This window comes from Podarcis bocagei (genome assembly GCF_964188305.1).
Source record: "Podarcis bocagei genome assembly, chromosome: 10".
Lineage (NCBI taxonomy): Eukaryota > Metazoa > Chordata > Lepidosauria > Squamata > Lacertidae > Podarcis > Podarcis bocagei.
In genome coordinates, this window is record NC_138135.1 from 48,563,759 (window position 1) to 48,585,293 (window position 21,535).

Here is a 21,535-nt window from a genome sequence, read left to right on the forward strand (position 1 = left end):
TGTGGACATGCAGTGAAGCAGAACATTGGTAGATTCGGCAGAGACGAAAGAAAGTACTTTGTCACATGTGGCATAGTTGAACGATAGAATTTGCTCCCACAAAAGGCAGCGATTGCCACCATCTTGGATGGCTTTGAAAGAGGGTTATGCAAATTCATGGAGGGTAAGTCTATCAAGAGCTGTACCAGGAACATTTGAGCTTTTAACAAAGCGAATAATTTAAATAAAACATGCTCCATGCACCATGATCTCTATGGCCCTCAGGGCACAGTCAAGAACCTTGAAGTTGAAATGGATTGAGACTGCAGAATATTGACATCCAGAGCAACAGGCCACTTTTGTACTCTTGTGGATCATGACCATGCCATGGTGGTGTGCAACATTTTCCCATATTGATATACAGACAAGTAAGAGCACATGCCCTGGCTGTTATCATCTGACTCTTGAACTGTCACCACAATTGCCATATATATATAATTTCTGTTTTACAATTTAAAGTACTCATTTTTACACCCTTAAGATATCAATGACTTCCCTCCTTCTCTTTCTATGGTTCATTTTACATATCAAAAATCCCTGCATATTTTACAAAAACTATACCATTCAGTATTCCATTATTACATCCAACAAAACTTATTTACACTGCTGAATTTATCTTAATGCTGCCAGCATTTTCAGTTATTTCCCATATATTCAATAAACAATTTCCCTCTAAACGTATGCTCCTCTTCTTCTCTTATTCTATATGTTAAGTCTGCAAGCTGTGCATATTCTGTCAACTTAAGTTGCCATTTGGTTGGGACCTCACTTGTTTTCCATATTTGGGCTAACAAAACATGGGCCACAGTAGTGGCATACATAAATAACCTTTTTTTTGACACCTGGAATTTCAGTCTGAATTATCCCCAACAGAAAGGACTTTGGTTTTTTGGGGAAAGTACTTTTAAAACATTTTTTTGAATTCATTATGGATCATTTCCCAATACTCTTTTACCCCTTTACAAGTCCACCACATATGAAAGAAGGTTTCCTCAACCTCTTTGCATCTCCAGCACTTATCTGATTCAGTCTTATACATCTTAGCAAGACTACTGACAGTTAAATGTCACCACAATTTTTCAAAGGTTTTGTTTAGGAAGTCAGTACAGCATCCCAACATGGGTCTACAGGTTACAAATGCATGCTACACAGCTCGGCATCACTTAAGATGTTGTTCCTCTAACACTTAAGATGTTGTTGCAGTGTTACATTTCACATTTTTAAAGTTTCATCGATGCATCAAACTCAATGAATAGATTTGTGCTGGGCCCGGGGGTAACCCGTGAAACACGGTCCAGGACCGGTCCAGAATCTGAAGGTTCCGCTAAGAGTCAGTCCAACAGGGCCAAGGCAGGACATGAGGCAGGAAACCAGGCAAGGACAGGTACAGGATCTCAGGCAGGATCCAGCATACAGCAGTGTTGCTCCCGCAACCTGGGGCGGGATCCAACAGCCTTTTATCTTTGTCGGGGTAGCAGCCGGTCCTGATCCCCCCGGTGACTCACCTCCCTGTTTTGCCCGAAGGCGAGCACTCCTCCTGCAAGTACTCAGGTCTCTCATTCTCTCATACCTTAGTTTCTGCAGCTCGGGAAACGTTGGTGGGTAACTAGACCCAGGGACTGCCTCAGCCTCCCCTGACCAAACCGGTAGTGGAGAACTGTAATTGATGACCCAGCTGAAGGCAACGAGGTAATCCCTGCATCTGGAGCCAGGGCAGACTCAGGCCCCTGACTTGGCCCAGCTGGTGTTTGTTGCAGGGGAACCTGTGCAGACTGGGGCTCTTCAGGATCAAGGCCCAGACTTGGTTCAGATGATGCCTGAGGCAAAGGATCCGGTGCAGACTGAGACTCCTCTGGTTCCGAGTCTGAGCCCGAGTCCCAGGCCATCACAGGATTCTTAATGGTAAATAGTTGGTGTGGGGATAGCTGTATGGATTGGGACCCTGGTGGTGGAGGAGGAAGGACTTTATTCTTGCCATGGTCATGATGACCCATATCAACACACAGACAAACACCACCAATGTCTACTTTTTACACGCCAGTCACACACTGGCCAATTGTGTGAATGCTGTCACATTTAGTTTGACCCTAAGTTGCAGCTGTGTCAGGAACAAACCCATCTTTCTGCCCCCAGCCTCATCAACAGGGGCACCTCATAAAAATTACACAGTAAAAAACCAGTGAGGTTGTGTCTTGTGGCTTTTTTTTTTTTGGGTGTCGTGGTTAGTAAATTCTCAGAAGCGATGGTGGAAAGTAAGAGACTCGATGATGTCATTTTAACTCATCGCTACCTATTTCTCGAACAAGGTGGCAATGGGTATATATAGGGGAACCCTCAACTCCTTCACAGCACAGCAAAAAACATCACAAGTAAGTAATAATTCCAAGTGCTTATATAATTATATTGCTGCACGTTGAAATGTAAATTAGATGCATAATTTATAAAGCAAAATTATTATTTTTCACTATAATGTTAATAGATCTTTGCCTATCTTCACTGGGAAATTCTCCTTCTGTGTGTCTCTAGAAGGTTCAAAGACTGCAGCTGCGACTTGGCTGAACTTGCCACCTTTCTTGGAGAGCCATGAATCCACTTGAGAATGGGACCAGATGCTTCCTTGTCTGGGTGTTCTGCTGCACTTGCCTCCCTCTCATCTTCTTGGCAAGCCCCGTGCCCTTGAAGGACGCAGTTATTCATACTAACCACTCCTGCGAACTCACAAGAAACAACTTCCAGAAAACCTACTTCAGGAATCGTACATATACTTTAGCCAGCCAGGTAAAGCCAATTGGTCTGCGTGCTGCAGTTTTATCTGCACAGCTCTCATATGCTTTGTACTGTCTTGTGATTTCCCCACTTTTGCTCCTTGACATCCTTCCATCCTGAAAGGATGCTAACTTGCATTCAGGTATGTGCATACTTTAAGTAGGTACGCCGCTATGGGAAACCACAACCCACAGAATTATATTCAGCTGCCTATGAAGTGTAACCTTCTAGAGCTCGTTTTATAAACAATTAGCCACACAACCCACTCATGGCTATCTTCTACCTATGGGACTGGCAAGTGTGGGGCTTTTAACGTTTTGTTGATGCTCTCTGCTTTTCGCTTCCGATCTGTTAGGTAGCTCATTGGGCCTGCTTACCTTTTGCAGCTTTCACACTCACCAGGTCAACACTAACAGTATAATACCTTGGCATCCTTTTCTATAGTTCCATGTCATGGGCAGCAACTCCTCCAACTCAGCTGTGGAACTGGAGAGCTATATAGACTCAGGGAGCTGGTGTGCCACAGTGCAGAGCTTTTAAAAAAGTAGAGCCTCATCTTTCTGCCACACTCTCATTCTCTCTCTCTCTCTCTTTTTTAAATAGGGAAGACACTTTGATAAGGACACAGATAACAGATTTGTTGGGCAGCATCTGTACACCAACATCAAGGTGAGATTCCCATGTGCATTAAACAATGTTTTTATTCTCTCTTTGTACCTTCCTATTCTCTTGTTGTTTGAGGTATATAATTTCATTATCTTGTCTTTGCAGGCGAATGATCGCTGCTACCTAATGAAGAGATTAACTGATATTGTGGTGACAGACGTCCTCATGACCCTCTCTGGGGACAAATATCCCAGCGCCCAGGAAGTTGCAAGTTTCTTGGCCGATTTGAATAGGAAACTGAATGGCTGTGTAAGTGTCATCTATAGCTGTAGTCTGTCTCTGTTTTCCACCCCTGATCCTCTCCTTTCTTGGTATTTCACCTGCTTGGATGCTTTTCCTCTAGGGAGGTGGGGGAGCAGGGTATTCAACTTGCGTCTGTGGCTGGTAGTTGGCAATATATTTCTAGACAAGGCAAGGTAGCAAATCACCAGTGCCGAAGGTAAAGGAGGAAACCTCAAATCAAAACATCCAATCTTTCTGCCGTCGAGTGCAAGACAAGCGAAAGGTGTGAAATGAAAAACCACATTGTGACTTAGCTGCATTCCTTCCTTTTCAGAAACCACTGGGAAATAAAGAACACATTGAAAGGAACCTGCAGCAAATGAAAGACAAATTACAACAGGTATGTTGCTTTGTAAAATTTGTTCTATTTTATTTATGTACCACTTGAATGAAAAACAACAACAACAACCCTCAAAGCAGTTCATGAAAAATATTTTTTTTAAAAAATATTAATCTCCCTTTCCCCCTCTTAGTTGAGTGCTAGTTCAAATGTTTAGAAATGGCATGTTTTATACAGTCTTCACAGACTGTAGTCCCTCAGAATACGCTCAGGGGAATAAGGTTTGAATATGATCCATGTTAAATGAAAGCTGCATTGTAAGGAGAGCTGTAGCATATAGTGGAGGGATGGTCTATCTGTGGACCCCCAGATGTTGTTGGATGGCAAATCTCATCAGCTCTAGCCAGCAAGGCCAATGGTTAGAAACCCCTCCATGTCAGCCAGCCTTGCATTGTAGCTGCATTTGCTTAGCTCACATTCATATCTGTCCCCTTTGAACTTCTATCCAGTACAAAATGTTTTGCTTCCTGAAGGTGGAGTAAAAAAAAAAAAAAAGGGCAAGCCTTTTGCATTTCATTCAGGGGTGGAATTATAGTTGTTGTTGTTGTCTGTTTAATCCAGTATTGAATCCCTTGAGGTTTGATAAGGAGAAATCTGTCAGTTTTGGTTTCTCACAGATTCTATTTTTTTTTAAAAAAACACTTAAGTTCAGGTTCCACATGAGTGACATTTCCACTTTTAAAAAGTGCTCCTGAAAATTAACCAACAGTTTAGTGTCAATTTCATCAAAAATGCATACAACTGGATGCAATTCTGTCTCATATATGCATTTTTGTAAAGCATATTCCCCTTATATTCATATTTCCCCTAATATAATGTATGCTATTTTCACCAATATATGGATTTATACCCATGCTTTATCTTGGTAAAGGATGGCTGTGTTTTGGTTCACATATTGTTTGCAAATACAGTGCAAATTAAGTAGATTTGCTTTTAGGCAGATTTGCCTTTAAATGTGTGCTAAATTGAGGTATTGTCTACTATCCCCTTCACCCAATCCCTTTAAATAAATAATTATGCAAAATATAAATGAAGTAATTCATTCTTATCAGAATCTAACAGAACTCAATGGAAGATCCAAAATGACCCAAATTGGATCAATAGTACTATAGAGAGAAAATGTTCAGGCTGTTCAATGAGCATTCTTGCAGTAGGCTCCTGGGTCTTGTCTCATTCCGCTAAGGTGAATTGTCATATTAATTCCCATTTGGCCACTGTGACTCACAGAAGGCAACTCTAGGAAAGACATACCTGAACAGAAGCTAATCTCATGCCTGAATCCTGAACAAAAGAGAAAAACACTGTGGCATGTTAAAAACGAACCTAGGAAGGGAACCCTCCATTGTGAATCTTCCCTGTTTAACTCTGATGCAAGAACTCTGTTGCCTATTGCACAGAACCTGTTCTACTCTGTTTCTCACACTGCTGTATCCTTCTGCAGATCTTGGTTAATTGAGTGAGGCTTATGTAGAAAAACCTCTCGAGGAGTTGTGCTCTAATTCTTAGAGTACCCCCATTTCCCCCTGTGTGTCCCCCCCAAATTGACACAACATCTTTTATAATCTATATTGTCCATTCTGATGAAGAAATTGTTTTTGCTTTGATTTTACAGTTGGGAGAAAATGGGAAAAACAAAGCAGTCGGTGAGCTGGATTTGCTGTTTGACTACCTGGAGGATGCCTGCACTGCAGCGCTCAAAGCCCCCAACAAGAGCCACAAAGGCAAGAAGAAGAACAACTGAGTGGGCAATCAGGATCATTGCAGCTTCCTTCGGTGGTGGCCTCTGTGGAATGCAATGGTTCGCTTTTAAAGGCAGCAGACACAAATGTTTTTACCCATACAGAATTCAACGGATGTATGCTTTCATGAGACCCATTTTAAAGTATCGATCCAGCAGTTCTCAAACTGCTTTATCTAGATTAGTGGCAAACTTTGACAGAACATCTCTACAAAGTGAATTGAGGGCCGGCAAGTTAGCCTAATGCAAAACAAATTTACTTGAAAGGAAGAGCCACCTCAGACATGTGATTGGAAACTCCTCTGGACCTGTCCATAAAATACAACTCACGCCAGTCAGAGTTTAGAAGTATTGTGAAATGGAGGGATTTAGTCTTGATTAAGGAGGGTATTGAGGGAGGGTTGGGAGATTAAGAAGGCCTTTAAAAATGAGGCAGTTACTCAACTTGTGACTCTGCTGGGCTCAGATGGAGCATTTATTTTGTTACTTGGTGCCTCTGTAACAAAGACCCCAGTTTTGGTGCTAGCAGAAGAACTTCTTGAACCACCACCATCATGGGAATTAGGGTGTTAATGTTTAGATCAGCCTTCCCACAACCCAGAACCCTTCAGATGCTTTGGTCTACAACTCTTATCATAGCAGACATTGATCATGCTGGCTGGATCTGGTGGGAGTTGTATTTCAAAACATCCAGCAGGTACCAGGTAAGGGAAGTCTGATACAGACAAGCCACATGGAAGCATCTCTTCAACCTGGACCTCTTTATGAGCCTGGTGGCCCTGCATCCATTGATATGCTTGCTTTGGGATCTTTTCTTGAAAAAGCCCAAGGGGTTCAATAGAATTCATTTTCAAGTCAAATGAAATCTAGGGAAAACGTGCCAAGCTCTCTGACTGAAAGTTAAGTTCCTTTTTAACACATAAAATTGGATCTTCTGATAGCAAACTTGCTTAATTACATCTAGTTAACAGGTATCTGAAGAATCTTTCCCTTTTTTGTTTACTTCTCTCCAGAGGACAAAGTATATTGCCTTATTTAAAAACCATTTTAGCAGATAGTACTATTTAATTATAATTTATTTAAAATTGTATTGCATAATTTATATGAGTGGAGATTTATTTATATGATTTAATATTCTGTACCAATCTAGGAAATGTTTATGAGTTAAGCTTAATGGCAGCTTTTATGTCATAATGATGCCCTGTCAAAGTTGATCATGTCCTTTTTATTTATTATGAAAATATGCATTGACTTAAAAAAAAAGAGTTCCACACATGTGGTTATTCATTAAAAAGAAATAAAAACCAAGCTCAGTGAAATATTTGTTTTGCTTCAGAAAATGACATGGACAAGAAATCAATAGATTTTTTTTTCAGCCTGATGTGTAAAATCAGCATGGGACAATATGTTATGCTAGTGGTATGTTAGCTGAAGGTTGCTGAAGAACTCTAGAACGATGTTCCACAACCCAGTTACTCCCAAATCACAACTTTCCTGTGTCTTATCATTGGAGGTTTGAGAAAGAACCTAGCTGAGTGGTCCCAGATTCAATCCCTCACATCTCCTAGGAGGGCTGGGAATGTCTCCTGTCTGAAATCCTGAAGATCCACGGCCAACCACATAAGACAATACTGAACTTGATGGACCTGTGGCCTGACTTGGTGTGTGATATAGACCCACGTTTTTCTAGGGTACTTCTACACTAGGTATTTACACTGGATTGTTAGTCTTTATCCACTCACTTTTTAGTACGCAATGCGAGAGTTGGTGATGTGTTGCAGGAAAGTTTGGAAAGCAGATGTGAGGAACCGTTGGTTCTCCAGATCTTGATGAACCACATTGGCCATGCTTGATTGGGATGATGGATGCTGTAGTTCACAAAAGGCTCCACACTCCTGCCGGAGAGGAGTGGGCTTTGCCAGTAAGAGAGAACATTAGTTACTCTTTGCCTGAAGTCAGGTGCAGGATCAGTAGCTTAGGGGAACTGTGGGAGTGCAGAACTCTTGGATTACTTTCAGGGAAGTGGTGGAGGTACAGAGGAGGAGGGAACTTTTCTTTTTTTTTTTATAAAATTTTTATTGGTTTTACAAAATTTTAAAAAACAAACAAACACTTAAAAAGACAAACATACATGTATACTTTCATAGCATATTTTCATGAACCTCTTTTCTGGGACTTCCCCATACCCCCCCCTTTCTGCATCCCAATGTCCATAATTTTATAGCAACTCCCAATTATTACTTTCCAACCTCTGTCATCTTAGTCATCTCTATATTCTGACCTTATATCACTGTATCCCTTTGTTTCTGAGAACCACAACACTTTAACATTCATTAAGTTTATAATAGTCCTTAAGATAACTTTTGAATTTTCTCCATTCTTCTTCCACCGTCTCTTTTCCTTGGTCACGGATTCTGCCTGTCATCTCGGCCAATGTCATATAGTCCATCACTTTCATCTGCCATTCTTCCAGAGTGGGGAGATCTTGTGTCTTCCAATACTTTGCGATGAGTATTCTTGCTGCTGTTGTAGCGTACATGAAAAAAGTTCTATCCCTCTTTGACACCAATTGGCCGACAATGCCCAAGAGAAAGGCCTCTGGTTTTTTAGGAAAAGTACATTTAAGTACCTTTTTCATTTCATTATAGATCATTTCCCAGAAAGCCTTAATCTTCGGGCACGTCCACCAAAGGTGGTAGAAGGTACCTTCAGTCTCTTTACATTTCCAACATTTGTTGTCGGGCAAATGATAAATTTTTGCCAGCTTGACTGGGGTCATGTACCACCTATAGACCATTTTCATAATGTTTTCCTTTAAGGCATTACATGCCGTGAATTTAATACCGGTGTTCCATAACCATTCCCAGTCAGCTGACATAATGTTATGACCAACATCCTGTGCCCACTTAATCATAGCCGATTTGACTGTTTCATCCTGTGTATTCCATTTCAGCAACAAGTTATACATTCTGGATAAATTCTTAGTATTGGGTTCTAGCAATTCAGTCTCTAGTTTTGATTTTTCCATCTGAAAGCCAATTTTCCTGTCCTGTTTAAAAAACTCCATTATTTGATGGTATTGAAACCAATTTTGTACTTTATGTTTCAATTTCTCATGACTTTGTAATTTCAACTTATCTCCATCCTGTTCCAAAATTTCCCAATACTTCGGCCATCCGACCTCCATATTGAGTTTCTTCACTGCCTTGGCCTCCACTGGTGACACCCATCTAGGGGTTTTATTTTCCAACAGATCTTTATATCTTATCCAAACATTGAACAATGCTTTTCTGACAATGTGATTTTTAAAGGCACTATGCAGCTTGATTTTGTCATACCATAGATATGCATGCCAACCAAAAGCTTTGTTAAAACCTTCCAGATCTAAAATGTCTGTGTTCTCGAGGAGCATCCATTCTTTCAGCCAGCAGAAAGCTGCTGCCTCGTAGTACAATTTTAAGTCCGGCAGGGCAAAAACCCCTCTTTCTTTAGCGTCTGTCAATATTTTAAATTTAATCCTGGGCTTTTTGCCCTGCCAGACAAATTTCGAAATATCTTTCTGCCACCTCTTGAAACATTCCATCTTATCAAGAATCTGCAATGTCTGAAACAAAAATAACATTCTAGGCAATACATTCATTTTAATCACTGCAATTCGGCCTAACATTGACAATTTCAAATTTGACCATATTTCTAGATCTTTTTTAATCTCTGACCAACATTTTTCATAGTTATCCTTATACAAATTCGCATTTTTGGATGTCAGATAGACCCCTAGGTATTTCACCTTCTTGACGACCGTCAACCTTGTCTCCTCTTGGAATTTCTCTTTTTCCATATCTGTTAAATTTTTCCCTAGAACTTTGGGTTTTTGCTTATTCAACTTAAATCCAGCTACCTGGCCAAACTGTTGGATTATTTCCAAGACCTTTTTTGTACTAGTGTTTGGCTCTTGCAAAGTCAGTACTAGGTCATCTGCAAATGCTCTTAACTTATACTGTTTAGCTCCGACCTGCACTCCTTTAACCTGCTGGTCATTCCTAATCATATTCAGCAACACCTCCAGAACCGAAATGAAGAGTAATGGGGAAATTGGGCACCCCTGTCGTGTTCCTTTTTCTATCTTAAGTTCCTCAGTTACTACATTATTTACAATCAATTTAGCTTTTTGTTCAGAATATATTGCAGCCATACCATTCTCAAAACCTTGGCCTACCCCCATCCCATGAAGATTCTTTATCATAAAGCTCCAAGAAATATTGTCGAAGGCTTTCTCCGCGTCCACAAAAATCAATACTGCTTTAGTATTTATATTCACCTCTAGCTTTTCCAAAATGTCTATTATATTCCTTACATTGTCTGCTAGGTGTCTTTTTGGGAGAAAGCCTGCTTGGTTCATATGAATCTTCTCCATCAGCACTTTTTTAAATCTTTTTGCCAAAATGTCTGCAAAAATTTTGTAATCCACATTAAGTAATGATATTGGGCGGTAGTTCTTCAGTTGAGTCTTTTCAGTCTCTGTCTTTGGTATGAGTGAAATATATGCTTCTTTCCACGATTCAGGTGCCTTTTTTCCCTCAAGGATCTCATTACAGACTTCTTTTAGCGGCTGAATCAACCATTCCTTCAGAGATTTGTAGTATCTTGAAGTCAGTCCATCTGGTCCTGGAGATTTGCCCAGTTGCATATTCTGAATGGCAGCCTCTATCTCTTGTTCTGTTATTCTCTGGTTCAGATCCATCTTACTTTGATGAGAGATTTTTTGTAATCCATATTTATCAAGGAATTTGTCTATATCTTCTTCATTTTGCGGGCCTTGAGTATAAAGTTTTTTGAAATAACTCAAGAAGCAATTTCTAATTTCATTAGGTTTAGATATATTCTTTCCATCCACTTCTAGGCTTGTAACTGTATTTAGTTTCTGCCTTTTCTTCAGTTGCCATGCCAGAAGTTTGCCACATTTATTTGCTGATTCAAATGTCTTTTGCTTCATCTGCTTTATCTTCCATTCAATCTCTAGGTTCATCAATTCCATATATTGTGTTTGATATAACTTAATCTCTCTTAAAATCTCCTGGGACTTTGGTTTTGCTCTTAATTTTTTCTCTCCTTCCTTTATCTTTTCCAAAATCTTTTCTTTTTTCTCATTTTGTTTTTTCCTCTTTATTGAGTTTTGTTGAATCAAGAAGCCTCGCATCACCGCTTTGCTTGCGTCCCAGATCACTCTTTTCTCCACGTCAGCCCTCAAATTTATTTCAAAATAGTCTTTTAAAGTTTTTTGGGCCTTCATAAGGATCTCCTTGTCTCGAAAGAGGGTGTCATTCATTCTCCATCTAAATTGACCAGTTGTTGTAAGTTTCATTTCCATCTTCACGGCGTTATGGTCGGAGCAAGTTTTTGGGCAGATTTCTACCTTCTTAATCTTTGGAGCCATGCCACTAGTAATCCAGATTTGATCAATTCTGGTCCAGGTCATCATTGCTTGGGAGAAAAAGGTTCCCTCTCTCTCCAGAGGGTTCCTTGTTCTCCATATATCTATCAAGTCCATGTTTTCAGTCATTTCAAAAAAGGTCCTAGGAAGTCTCCCTTCTTTGGTAACTGTTAGTCTTTGTGCCTTGTCCATGTTGGTGGAGACCACACCATTCATGTCTCCCATGATTATCATGTTGTAATCCAAATAGTCCGTCAGAGTTTCATGAAGTCTCTTGAAGAAGTCAGATTTACCTTCATTTGGTGCATAGATTCCAACAACTAAAAGTTTTTCTCCTTGTACTTGTATCTCCACTGCCAGATATCTCCCTTGCTCATCTTTAAACATCATTTTTGGGGCCCATTTCTCTTTCACATATATCACAACACCTCTTTTTTTAACTTTGTCTGATGAGATGAATTCTTGTCCTAGTCTTTTGTTTATAAGTAATCTCCTGTGAGCTCTGGTTATGTGGGTTTCTTGTAAACATATCAGGTCCAGTTGTTCTCTGTTAAAAATGTGAAATACTTGTCTTCTCTTCAAAGGCCCATTGAGCCCATTACAATTCCAGCTAAGGAATTGCAGAGCCATCTTGTTATTTTTCTGACACTCCTCCAACAGCTCCAAGTTGTTGCTCTTCTTCTGATGGTGGTGGTTTTTGTCCAAGCGAGAAATTCAGAATGTCTAATGCTCTCCTCTGTTCTGCAATTGGATCCACGGTCCCCTTCTGCAGGTCCTCCTGATTTCTTCCCAAAAATTTGTCTTTGTCTTGAATTGTCTTTATTTTCACCTTCTTTCCGTTGTAGTCAAAAGATAGTCCTTGTGGGAATTCCCACCTGAAGCGGATGGAGTTTTTCTTTAACAGAAGAGCTAAATCCTTGTAGAAGTTTCTTAAGTCCAAAATATATTTTGGGATGTCTTTAAAGATCTGTACAGCTGAGTTTCCAATTTGCAAGGCCTTTTCAAAGTGTAGTCCTAATATTTTGTCTCTTTCCTCCTTAGATCTAAATGTAATCAGGCAGTCTCTCGGAGTCTTTCTGTCCTGTTTTTTGCCCAGTCTAAAAGCTGTTGTAATTTTGAATTCGTCTTCCTCCAGATCCCAGCAGTCAACAAACTCCCGTGTCAAGTACTCCGCAAGATTGTCTCTTTCATTCTCTGGAATCAATCTCAATTTCTAGGAGGGAACTTTTCACATGGGGAACGACTTTGCATTACACCATCCCAGCACTCCCAGCTTCCAGCCCTCTTTGCATGTGTTCTGTGCCCTGTTTCCTCAGATATGGTACTAGCTGTTCTTCTATTAGAGCTCCCATAATAGCTGACATCAAAAGAAACTTAAAAATAAATTCAAAAGTACAGTTCCAGTGCTGGATTAAAAAAACCCCAGAGAGCAACCTTACCCTCAGTTAACTGTGGCTCTGCTAAATATTTCTCCATGGCTAACAGAATCACTTGTCTGTCCCCATTGCCACTGATGAAATCAGTTCAGCGTCAACAGCACATTTCTCAATTGCAGTAGGGCTAAGGAGCTGGTATCCCAGCACTGTTACAGCACTTAGCATGAGTCTGGGAAAAGTTTTGCACTATTGCTATGCTCATTCTGAAACACATGCAGCTGAAGGAATTTGGGATGGTGTGTGGTGGGGCATGAATGGCTGCAAAGTTGAAGTTACTGTGGTCATGAGAATAGATGTGTTTGAAAATGCCTGAAGTCATTCATTCATCAGCTGCGACAACAGAGCTATATTTAAGGGATAGGTGTGTGTCATAGGCAGCATCCACCCCGATCTTCCTTCTTATACTGTCACTGCCATTCCATTGCTCACGCCAATATCCTAGCTAAAAGTCTGTGAACATGTAGCAGTGACTAAATCCCACCTGTCAGAGTTGGGGAATCTTTGACCCTCCAGATGCCAATGAACTACAGCTCTTATCTGCTGTTGTTGTTCAGCAACAGATGGATGGTCACAGGTTCTCCCTAAACAGCCTCAGCCCCATCATTCAGTTCCAGCTCCGAGGGCCTTCTGGCGGTTCCCTCCCTGCAAGAAGTGAGGTTACAGGGAACCAGGGTTAGAGGGTCTTTTTGGTAGTGGCACCTGCCCTGTGGAACGCCCTCCCATCAATTGTCAAGGAAATAAGCAACTATCTGACTTTTAAAAGACATCTGAAGGCAGCCCTGTCTAGGGAAGTTTTTAATGTTTAATGTTTTAATGTTTCATTGTGTTTTTTTATTGTGTTTTTAATATTCTGTTGGGAGCCGCCCAGAGTGCCTGTGGAAACCCAGCAGGATGGGCGGGGTATAAATAATAAATTATTATTATTATTATTATTATTATTATTATTATTATTATTATTATTATTATTATTATTTCCACACTTGCCTTGTTCTGAGAAGACTTAGCTGAGGCTCCATTGTCAAGTTTGGGAAAGAAATGTAATGCCAAGAATACTTTTAGGTTCTGATTTATGATGCATTTACACATGCCTTGCCCATTAAGGAGGGATGGATGGATCTATCAATTTTGGTTTCTCATTCTTTCCAATCTTAAGTTCAGTTCACCACACTTCCACATCAGTTTGCATATTTTTTTTAAAAAAAGAAACATCCTCATGAAAATTCACCAACATTTTAGTTTGAATTTATCCTAAAACAAGCTTATATGCAATTTTGACACATTGTGGCAGAGTTACTTTGCCTAAAATAATGCACTTTTGTGTGTTATTTTCCAATAATATATTAATATTTATGCACACTATCCCTTAATCCATGCATTTTTTGTAAACTTGGGTTGGAGAACTGCATTGCAAAATTCGGATATGTGTGAATTTCAAAGGCTGTCTCTGTTTTGGTTCATGTCTTATTGTGGAAAGTGGGAAGGGGGGATAACCTTTACAGTGGTACCTCGGGTTAAGTACTTAATTTGTTCTGGAGGTCCGTACTTAACCTGAAACTGTTCTTAACCTGAAGCACCACTTTAGCTAATGGGGCCTCCTGCTGCTGCCACGCCACCAGAGCACGATTTCTGTTCTCATCCTGAAGCAAAGTTCTTAACCTGAAACACTATTTCTGGGTTAGCGGAGTCTGTAACCTGAAGTGTATGTAACCTGAAATGTATGTAACCTGAGGTACCGCTGTAAATACAAACAGCCATATTTCTCTTCCATACCTACTATGAACGCATTATTTCTCACATGAATGTGCTGCGGGCTTGGTTTATAACAGGGAACTGTTCTTGAAAGCACCGGTGGGATGATGGCAAAACATGCTCTGTGATGGGAAGAACATGCTACGCACATGGGGACCTTGGTGCCCCTTCTGAACTTTCTTCTCCTCTTTCCACTTAAACAAGCATGGGGCAAATAGCATCTCTTTTTTTAAAAGCATCTATTGCAGATGCATAGAATAGAAATGCCACATCCTGCTGAGTAGGTGGTTGTGTGTGTGTGTGTGTGTGTGTGTGTGTGTGTGTATGATTTCTTCATTATGACATTTGTGAAGTTATTAGGTCAACGCCACCAAGTGATTCCTCGTGTACGTTTTCTGACCAAGCTCATTTGTATGAACATGGGATGGGATTGCTCCATAACACTCACACAACACAACTCCCCTTTGCTCTTCTTTCCCTGCACCCCAACTCCTCAAATCTGTTGGGGGGAAATCTCCCAACTCTCCAGAGCAGAGATTTGGGGTACACAGGGGGGTTGAGGGTAAAGGGTAATCCATTTCACCCCCAGTGTCTGTTCTACGAGCAGATGGGCTTGGTTGGGTTTCCCCCACAGTTTTATTCTAGTAAAATTTCTCTGCCTAAAGAAATGGAAATGAGGCTTCATCTTTATGAGAACCACAGCATGTCTCTATAATAAAAATGTACATTGGTACTATTTTATCAGTCTAATCCTCTGCATTTTCACATTTCATTATTATAATTCCCTTGACCTTTTACTTAATTAAAGCATTCTCAATAACCCAATAACACTGCAGTCTCCTGTGCTATTTCTAGCCAACCCTTATGGATTAAATACATAAAGCAGAAGTCTAAATAGATTTTTTTTATTCATATAGTGTTTGTTTGTTTAATAGAAGAAGAGAGAGAAAGATACATTTTCTATTTGCTGGGCTGCAAGGTACGTACAATTTGCTTGCACTAGTAGCTTAAATGGGAAGCCTCACCAATAAGGAATGCCTGTAGCTGCTAGCACAGCACTGTAGCATTAGAATGATCTGCGACAGGCCAAGGTCTCTGGGGATAGGTCTGAGAAAACATCGATAACTGAAGATTCATATTTAAGATCACAGATGTTGCTTAGGGCATTGAAGATTGGATCGCTGATTTTATAAGTCATGGACTGGCTGGATGAAGAGGTGGTAGGAGGTACCAGCTGGGGAACCCCCAAGTGAAATCCCAGAGGATAAAGGCTCAGAGCCCGGGGATTAGTGGTGGGACACCGAGGAGAGGTCAGTGGGAGAGGATTGGGAGGAGGGCCTGGATGCTGAAGGGGGAACAGGGTTTAGTGAGCAGGAAGAGCCTGTGACTCCAAGGCTGAAGCAGAAAAGTGGGGGCAAGAGGCTGCTGAAGAATCCAGGGAGTCTCCCTCTTCTGCTGTGACAAGTTCCCCTCCCCGCTGGTGTTCAAGAAAGTGCATGATAATAAGGAGGGCAGAACAGGGACCAGAGGTGTGCAGACACAGTTTGAGACTGGTAGGGGAAACATGTGGCAGAGAAGGAGCCTTAGAGAGGAGAGGAAGGTAGGGACCTTCACTCCTGGCAACTGCTCCATAGGGACAAGTCCTACTGGGAAGCGTTGCTGAGGCCATTAGCCTGAGTTGTATGTTTTTTTTCCTTGAAGAAAGAAATACTTCACTGACAATGGAGATCTCCTTCAGTGAACTGCAGCCCTGACATTCTGTCTTTCAAAACCTACAACAATATCCCTAAGCATTGAGAATGAATGAGTTTCTAATTTTGTTTGATAGATAGCATTAAGACATACAGCAAAGGTAAGGATACTGACATAGCATAAATGATACGGAAGTGCTCTCACCTTTTCACCCTAATAACTTTCTAATCTTTGATGTGTCAAATAGCCCTAGAACTTAATGTATTGCCATTTCAGTTCTTTGTTCTTCAGACGCTGGTCCCCTCCCAGTTATCCAGGTCTGGCTATCAGTTCAGCATCTTCTGAAATCAGCTCTGGTGAGGAGCAACACACACACACACACACACACACACACACACACACTCGTTTAGCTTCTCTGTGGTTTCCTTATCATTCAGCAATCCTCTCATAATTTGTCATCTCAGACAGTACCATCTTCCTGTCTGGATTCCTGCTTTGTGACGTTCTACTGTTCTGTGCCTCAAAGCCCACATAAGATGCATTAAAGGCACAACCCCTTTCTAGGTCAGCTGTTGGTGACCTACAGCAGCCTTCACCAGTCTGGGTTGTCCGGACCTGATCGAAGACATAGCCATAACATCTGGAAGATACTAGGATGGCAATCTGGCAACCCTCTCACTGATCTTCTGTGAATAAAAGCAAAGCCTATATGGATGACGTTCTCAGGGGAATGTTCTAGAAAGAAAACTAGAGCTTTATGCTCATAAATGCCACCCTGTTGGATTTTAACACCACTTGTCTTTCGAGAGACTTTGTCTGCTTCCAATGCCTATCCCATCTCTTCATCTACCCAATTATTTTGAAGAATTTGGAAGGGCACTTGGGTGTGATTCCCTGCTGATTCGACAGCTCAGCAATGTGAAAGTGATTAGAGAGGAACCGATTACAAGCCCAGTATAAAGTTGAAGGATTGCAAAGGACTAACATCTTCAGCTATGGTTTTCCCAGTAGTGATGTATGGAAGTGAGAGCTGGACCATAAAGAAGGCTGATTGCCGAAGAATTGATGCTTTTGAATGATGGTGCTGGAGGAGACTCTTGAGAGTCTCATGGACTGCAAGAAGATCAAACCTATCCATTCTTAAGGAAATCAGCCCTGAGTGCTCACTGGAAGGACTGATCCTGAAGCTGAAGCTCCAATACTTTTGCCACCTCATGAGAAGAGAAGACTCCCTGGAAAAGACCCTGATGCTGGGAAAGATTGAAGGCACAAAGAGAAGGGGATGACAGAGGACGAGATGGTTGGCCAGTGTTCTCGAAGCTACCAGCATGAGTCTGACCAGACTGTGGGAGACAGTGGAAGACAGGAGTGCCTGGTGTGCTCTGGTCCATGGGGTCACAAAGAGTCAGACATGACTAAACGACTAAACAACAACATCTTCACAAAATATTTGGGATGTTCAGAAACTAGATTGAATGCAAGCAATCGCTCCAAGAAGGGGTTCCCTTTGGCTGATATGAATGGCATGGAGGGGCATAGCATGCGTTACATTCAAAAGCTCCCATATGATCCTTCGTATTTCCAGTGAAGGTGAGGGAAGACACTCATCTGAAAGCCCAGAGAGCTGAAAGGCAAGTGATGCCGCTCAACATAGACAACACAGCACTGGATAGACCCAAAGCCTAACATGTTGCAAGGCAGCGTCTTATTTCCAAGAGGGCTATATAAATTGCATTCACCTCAGCATCTTATTTTCAATGCAAGGGTTTATCAAGACATCAACACTAAACAAATGGCACTGTTTGTTATACAAAGAAGAAAACCCACCCATTCATGTTTATTTATAGTGGATTAAATGGTGAAGGACCCGCCACAAATGGCAAACTGTCACAACATTAACTTGTCACCTCCGCGTGGTGACTCTGCATACAATTAGCAGAGGCTTTTATCCTACTCAGGAGGGGAAAGATTATGTAACTTAAACTCTAATTGCAAGAGCTACTGCTCTTGAAGAAATGACATTGATTGAATAGAATGTTTTGACAAAAGGAGAGAAAATAGATTTTATTCCCTAGCTATAACAATAAGGATAATTTCCCAGCTCGATGCGATGTAGATTTGCACGGCTCAGTTGAATGAAATGAAAATGCCAGCTAAGAACAGAGGAAAGTTGGCACAGGCTCACATAGAGGGAAGCAGAGATAAATATGTTTGACACCAATAATCCTGCATATGTCTACTAAGCTGCTCGGATCATCTGTGCACGTCTTCTTAAAAAAAAAAAAAAAAGAGGGTTCTACTGAGTTAAATGGGGTTTAAGCACAATGGCACAAAATAAAAAATTAGGTAGTTTTGGTAGATATGAGATAAAGGATTAAGTAAAAATGAGTTGAGGAAGGTGATGAAAGAGAGGACGTTAAATTATATTATTTTAAACTAAATTACTTAAATGAAAATAAGGTTGGAAGGATTTGCTGAAAAAACGAACTGAACTAGAATACAAAATTGGGAGGTGTGAGGAGGTCAAGGAAATAAGTAAAGGAAGAAAGTTATGTAAAGGTTTAATCTGTTCTTTTAAATTTTTTTTAATCGAATGTATTTTTATACCTTTTTCTTCTTTTTTCTCTGTTACTGTTGTATTTTTTTAATATTCTGTATTAAACTTTGAATAAATATTATATATAAAAAAGCACAATGGCACAAAAAATAATTGTGGTTATTGTTTATAAAAAAGGATTGATTAAATTTTTTTTTTTTTTTTAAGCAAATGACCATTCTGGTAAATTGTTCCATTCCTTTTCCCGCCCACATGGCTCTGCCACACGGACAATATGGATGGAACATAATGGGATGTACATAGAAAACACACAGTAGGGAAACCAATTTCAATTCTGCATGTACGTTCAAGATAAACAATGTCTGGATAGCTTTATGTCAAGGAAATGGAACCTGTTCATTTTAATTTTATTTATTTCTACAAATCATATGCTGTGTAATTACACAGGAGACTCAATACAATAAAACTAAAAAAAAATAATGAGTTAAAACTGTAAAGTCAGAGTTCAATTAAAAACCCTGCTGGAATGATCATAATAATAAAGGTCTTCAACAAACACCTGGAAGTTCAGCAAGGAGAGGTCTTGTCAGACCTCAACTGGAAGGGAATTGAAACAACAAAACCATTTTTTCTTTCTTTCCACTAGATGGCAACCTTGTAAAGTCATTGTGGGTTTGTTTTTAAACTTCAGCAAAAGGTATCTTCTGGCCACAGGAGATAGGGAGATCCTCAATCAAGATCTCTCTTTTTTTTGGTTAGCTTAAAGTACTTTAAAGTACTTTTGGTTAGCTTAAAGTACTTAAAGTGCTTTAAAGGGACGCGGGTGGCGCTGTGGGTTAAACCACAGAGCCTAGGACTTGCCGATCAGAAGGTCGGCGGTTCGAATCCCAGCGATGGGGTGAGCTCCCGTTGCTCGATCCCTGCTCCTGCCAACCTAGCAGTTCGAAAGCATGTCAAAGTGCGAGTAGATAAATAGGTACCACTCCAGCGGGAAGGTAAACGGCGTTTCCGTGCACTGTTCTGGTTCGCCAGAAGCAGCTTAGTCATGCTGGCCACATGACCTGGAAGCTGTACGCCGGCTCCCTCAGCCAATAAAGTGAGATGAGCGCTGCAACCCCAGAGTCGGCCACGACTGGACCTACTTTAAAGTGCTTTATGAGATTATCCATTCTACGTGCAGGTTGTGAAAATGTGGGGGGAAGTTCTTCTAATATACTCCACAGGTTTAAAATTTCCAGCTGTTGAGTGGGGTAAAAAAGAAAGAGCTCAACAAAGGATCTTCTGAGACATTTCGGGGCATTGTTCTGAGACATTCTTCTGTCTGGAAAGCAGAAATGCTTGAGTTTCTTGAATTATCACTGTAGCACAATGTTGAATTTCACTCTTTGGCAACAGTCCATGCCTGGGAGTTGGGAGGGGAAAGCAAATTGGTTCACTTCATATTTTAATGTGGACCTCCCTTATTTGCACTTCCCAAAACATAGATGCAAACCAGAGCACAGCTATCCTTTGAAATTCACACTTCTCCAAATTTTGCAGTGCAGTTGTCCAAGCAAAATATGGGTACAAAATTGCCCATATTTACAAATGGGCACAAATATTAATGAAAAAAAATAATATACCAAGATGCATTGCGTTAGGAGAAATTGTGTGGCGAAATCTGTAAATCTGGCAGAGCAGCATACAAAAATGTGTATACTGTACTGGAAAAAATGTCAACTAAAATGCTGACATAATAAAATTACAAATTGATGTGGAAATGTGCTGAACTGAAAAGAAGCTTGGAAATGCCAGAAGCTTAAAGAGAGAAACTGCTGGATTTATCTGTCCCAACCTTGATGTGAGCTGCACAGAACCGAACAGGATTTGCTTCCTGTTGCAGATGCGTATAGGCCTATTGGTTTATTTTTGTTTTATTACATATTGGTGCTCTCTTTTTTGGTCAATCATCATCATCATCATCATAACAACAACAACAGTACCCTGCCCATCTGACTGGGTTGCTGCAGCCACTCTGAGTAGCTTCCAACATATATAAACATAGTAAAACATTCAACATTAAAAAGCTTCCCTATACAGGACTGCCTTCAGATGTCTTCCAAAGGTTATACAGTTACTCATCTCCTTGACATCTGAAGGGAGGGCGTTCCACAAGGTGGGCGCCACAACCGAGAAGGCCCTGTAACCTCACTTCTTGCAGTGAGGGAACCACCAGAAGGCCCTCAGAGCTGGACCTTAGTGTCTGGGCTGAATGATGGGGGTGGAGACGCTCCTCCAGGTATACTGGGCTGAGACCATTTAGAGCTTTAAAGGTCAGCACCAACACTTTGATTTTAATATTGTGAACTGCCCTGTGATCTTTGGATAAAGGGCAGTGTACTTACTGTAAGGACCTTCTGTGCTTAGCATTAAATTGAAAAGCTGCTGACACTGGCACATTCTGCACCATGTCTTGTTTGACCATGAGCTAGGGAGTGAGGGCGGTGTGTTTCAGTGCTTCTCTTCCTACCCGAATGCCATTTCCAGCAGGTGGTGCTGGAGGACTGCTTCTCAGTCTCCAGCTATTTATGACATTGGTCCCAGAGGGATTAATCTTTTCTCCCATGCTTCTAAACACCTACATGATGAAACTGCTAAATGAGTTCATGATGAGGTGCCCTCATCAGTATGCGAATGCTACCTGGATCTCTTTCTCCTTTTCATCTGATTCAGGGGAGGCAGTGGAAGTGCTAAAGTGTAATGGAGGGCCAATAAACTGAAAATCGATCCTGACAAATTGGAGTTGCTGGAAGTGATGTACTTGAGTTTGTGCATCAGAATCTGTGGATTTGGAAAGATC

The 21,535-nt window shown here is 40.8% G+C and overlaps 1 protein-coding gene across 1 annotated transcript; it reads left to right on the plus strand.

The window, feature by feature from the left end:
• Positions 1-2,591: 2,591 nt before the first annotated feature.
• Positions 2,592-6,843, plus strand: IL22 (interleukin 22). Its single transcript, XM_081210794.1, has 5 exons — positions 2,592-2,817; positions 3,409-3,474; positions 3,577-3,720; positions 4,028-4,093; positions 5,706-6,843. Exons 1-5 carry the CDS (start codon positions 2,623-2,625, stop codon positions 5,832-5,834), a joined length of 600 nt encoding a protein of 199 aa, XP_081066920.1. The 5' UTR covers positions 2,592-2,622; the 3' UTR covers positions 5,835-6,843.
• The last annotated feature ends 14,692 nt before the right edge of the window (positions 6,844-21,535 follow it).

Excerpts from the sequence above, each read along its gene's own strand:
- IL22 (XM_081210794.1), top strand. The coding sequence starts at position 2,623 with ATGAATCCACTTGAGAATGGGACCAGATGCTTCCTTGTCTGGGTGTTC. Across the intron at positions 3,475-3,576 it reads ATCTGTACACCAACATCAAG|GCGAATGATCGCTGCTACCT; the intron begins GTGAGATTCCCA and ends TTGTCTTTGCAG. Across the intron at positions 3,721-4,027 it reads ATAGGAAACTGAATGGCTGT|AAACCACTGGGAAATAAAGA; the intron begins GTAAGTGTCATC and ends CTTCCTTTTCAG.